We start from the raw sequence: 3,709 nt of genomic DNA, 5'->3' as shown, positions 1-3,709 counted from the left end.
GGATGAGTGCCGCGCCCTCGATGGGTCTTACCCGAGGGCACCTCCCAACATCCCCGGGCCCATCCGTGTCGTGCATCCCGGAATCTTCAAGAATGCTGCGTCTGGACGGGGGGTGTGAGCTGTGAGGGCGGGAGGCACACCCCTTGCTGGCGCTGGCCTTGCCCACGGGCGTGTGGGGCTGGGAGCGTGCCGGGCTGCGCTGCGGGGCTCCTCGCGCTCACGCTGCCTGGCTCAGGGCTTAGCGTTTCACAGGTGGAAAGGAGAGTGCGAAGGTTTGAGCCTTGCCAGGGTCATGCTGGAGTCACTCACTGCAGCTGCCGCCTGTCACCTGCTGTGCTGTGCTCCCTCCCCAGGCCTCTCTGTGCCAGGAAGTCACACCTGGAGCTCTCCTGGCTGCCTCCCGGGCAGAGCGGGTCCGGGCAGGGTGTCCCGCGGGTGGGGCGGTCAGGGGGCCTCTGGAGGAAGCGGCACCGTAAAGGGGGATGAGCAGGCCTGGGCCTGTGTTGGGGAGGGCAGAGCAAGAGGGTGGAGCCCCCGAGGCTGTGGGCCCCTCGGGGAGGAGCCCGGCTCTGATGGTGCTGTTGTGGGGAGCAGGGAGCTTTAGGCCGGGGCTGTGGCGTTTGGACCCGCTGAACAAGCCTGGCCCCGGCTCCAGCCCTGGCTCCTGCGCTGTTTGGAAGCACCCGAAAAAGCCCAGTGGACTGTCAGGTCCTGTGCTGACTTGTCCGACAGCGGTGATGGCGCTGGCATCTTGGGCTGGGGAGGGGAGGCGCAGCGTGGGCATTTCTGCTGGGCTGTCCCCCGGGCCGTCCCCCGGCATCCTTCCCGGCAGGTGCTGGGGAAGCGGGTCCGTCGCAAGCCCAGCACGGCAGCGCCGGGCGGCCGGGTCCCTGCTCGGGCCCTGAGAGCAGTGCTGGTCCGTGGGCTTGGGGGGTGCGGCTCTGCTCTTCTTGGCTCGCTGCTGCCCTTTGCTGGTACACTCGTTGCCGTGGCAGATGGACGAAGCCCGGTGGCCACGTCAGGATGGTGGTGGCTGTGTTTATGCTGTATCGCTTTGCCCACCTGGCGCACTGTCCTACCCTAAGGCTCAGGTGGCCTGAGAGGTCATCCTGCCCGAGGCCATGACCTGGGACGCAGGGGCCTGGGCCCTGAGACAGGGAACCTCCTGCGAGCCAGAGCCCCGGGGCCTGCACACCTTGGTCCCCAGCGGGGGAGCGCCTTCAGGGCCGAAGGCGGCACCACCCACCCCTCTCCCGACCCCACAGCAGCAGCAAGTGTTGAGTTTTTGTCTGTCAGGCACCTGGCTGTCATGTGACCTTGGCCTGGCCATGGAGACAGAAAGAGCGAGAAGCTCAGGGTAGCCCTGGTTCGTTCATTCAGCTTAGTTTCCCGGGCCCAGGCGCTGGCCTAACAGATGAGTGAGAAACAGTTTCCTCTGTTAAAGGGCCAGAGCTCAGCCGAACAGGAAGGTGTGGGGCAGGGGTGTCTGACCGGGAGAGGCTTGGGGAATTGGGAAGAAGTTGGAGCCAGGGCGTGCGTGTGGTCAGAACTCGCAGTGGGGAGAGGGGGGCAGGAGCCATTTCCCTCTTATGTTTTCATTTTTGGTAAAAGGCACGTAACATAAACCGTATCATCTTAACCACGTGCAGGTGCACCAAGCACATTCACGTTGTTATGGGCCCATCCCGACCATCGTCTCCAGAACTTTCCATCCTCCCAAACTGACCCTCTGTCCTGTTAAACACTCCACCCTCTGCCAGCCGCAGCGCCTGCTGTTACATCTTCTGTCTCTGTGGCCTTGATCCCTCCGAGGGCCTCGTGCACATAGGTCCCCAGTATCTGTCCCTCCGTGACCGGCACGTATCACTGCAGGTCCATCGTGTGGTAGCAGATACCACGTCACGCTCCCTCCTTTCCGAGGCCAGGAAGTGCCGCGCCGTGCGCTCACCGCCTCTCCCCGGGTGGGCCCCACAGCCTTCTGCGCCCACCCCCCCCGGCCCCCCAGCACCGAGCCTGCCTGCCGCGAGCCGACGGGTCTCCCTGTTCGGTGCCCAGGGTTCTCCTCCTGCCCCGGCGGACACCCCCTCCCTGCGCTCCCGCGCCTCTGGGGGCCTGGGCTCCGTGGACTCTGGCCCATTTCTGGCTCTTGCTGGGGGGAGCTTGGAACCTCGGGGGTCCTGGGCCTGGCGGTTTTGTCCCGAGGACGTGAGGATGGGGGAGCGCGTGGACGGGAGCACGGTTCTCGCCCCAAGAGCCACAGGAGCCTGCAGATGGGGGCTGCCCCCGGGCAGGCGGCGTGGAGAGAGCAAGGAGCCTTTGCGGGATGTCCAGGGAGGGGGGGCTCCCAGTGAGCGTGGCCTTGGGCCCCTGGGTCCTGGAGTGTGGACCACGGTGCTGGGCTGTGAGGGCTCGGCGCACCCGGACGCCTTCCCAGTTGACCAGGCACTTGGGGTGCTGGGCCTCTCTCTGCCGTGCAGGGAAGCCCGCTTTCCCTGGGCCCGCTGCCCAGAGTCCCCGGGACCAGGCCGTGTGCGTCTTCAGATGGCACCTGCCTCTGGGTCCCCAGGCAGGGCGTGGGCCACAGCCTACCCCCGGCGGCACTCGGAGGGCACGCGTCTGCTGTGGCCGGGGCGCCCCTCGCGTCTGGTCGGACTAAGCCTCTGTGTCCACAGTCCCCGAGGTCCTGCAGCTCAGCGACGCTCTGCGGGACGACATCCTGCCCGAGCTCGGGGTGCGGTTCGAAGACCACGAAGGTGGGTCCTCCTGGCCGCCCCCAGGGCCCCAGAGCTTCCAGCGTGGACAGTAGAGGGGGTGGGGAGGCCGGGGGAGGGGCCGTCTTTTAAAAACTTGTGCGACGGGGTCAGAGGACACTGAGGTTTTATATGACGAGGGGCCCCGGAGTGGTGCCCCCGTGGCCCCTGGGGCCTGGCCTCGCAGGTTTGTGGTTGTGGCCGTCGAGGACACCCCTTGGGTTTGACGGGTGTTTGACTGCCGCCTGCCAGGCCACCGGCCACCCTGCTGTTGTGTGTCCCTCGGGAGGCGGCCTAGGGGACCGTCCTCTGGTTTCACTGTGTGTCTCCTGACACTGGGGGGCTTTGGGCTGCGGGGGGAGATTATTAGATTTTAAATACTGAGGGGACATGTCCCGTTTTGTGATCTCTGTGCTTTCTGTGACGAGCGGCAAGGCGTCCCCACGTCACAGTTAACGCTGAAGCCGCGTGAGCAGCGAGGGGGCGCCAGGGGGCCGGGCCGCACCTCACGGACTTGGCTCTTCAGGGCTGCCGACCGTGGTCAAGCTGGGGGACAGAGAGGCCTTGCTGAAGGAGAGAGAGGAGAAGCGACGGGTGAGTGGCGCCCGAGCGGCTGCGTGCCCACGCGTGCCTTGTCCGTGCCAGCCCCCGTGTTAAGGCCGGTCTCGAAGTGTCAGGAGGAGACCTAGCGTGACCGCTGGGAGTCGAGCGACGGAAAAGCCTGCCTTCTAGGGAAGGACCTTCCTCTTAAAAAGCTACTCCCGGAGTTTTAGGACAAGAGGCCCCTGCGGTGACCCGCGGCTGCCGCGCTGGGCTGCGCCTCGCTCTGCAGAAGTGCCGTCCCCTTGGTCCCTGAGGGGCGCCTGCCAGTCCCCCTCCCTCTGCCCAGGAAGCGGGGGGCAGGGGCCGGAGGGCAGGGGCGCGGTTCACGGGACGAGGGGGCGAGGAGCCAGGGCGGG

At 66.5% G+C, this 3,709-nt stretch overlaps 1 protein-coding gene across 1 annotated transcript in view; it reads left to right on the top strand.

Moving 5' to 3' along the window:
* CARS1 (cysteinyl-tRNA synthetase 1) overlaps positions 1-3,709 on the top strand; it is a 41,886-nt gene that overhangs the window by 36,410 nt on the left and 1,767 nt on the right. The window contains exons 19-20 of the mRNA XM_077754959.1: positions 2,673-2,753; positions 3,277-3,344. Of these exons, the coding sequence (XP_077611085.1) occupies positions 2,673-2,753; positions 3,277-3,344 (149 nt within the window). The remainder of the gene's footprint in view (positions 1-2,672; positions 2,754-3,276; positions 3,345-3,709) is intronic.

This window comes from Crocuta crocuta, unplaced genomic scaffold (assembly GCF_008692635.1).
Source record: "Crocuta crocuta isolate KB4526 unplaced genomic scaffold, BGI_CrCroc_1.0 scaffold653, whole genome shotgun sequence".
In the NCBI taxonomy this organism is placed as follows: Eukaryota; Metazoa; Chordata; class Mammalia; order Carnivora; family Hyaenidae; genus Crocuta; species Crocuta crocuta.
This window is presented reverse-complemented; position numbering and strand designations above follow the sequence as displayed.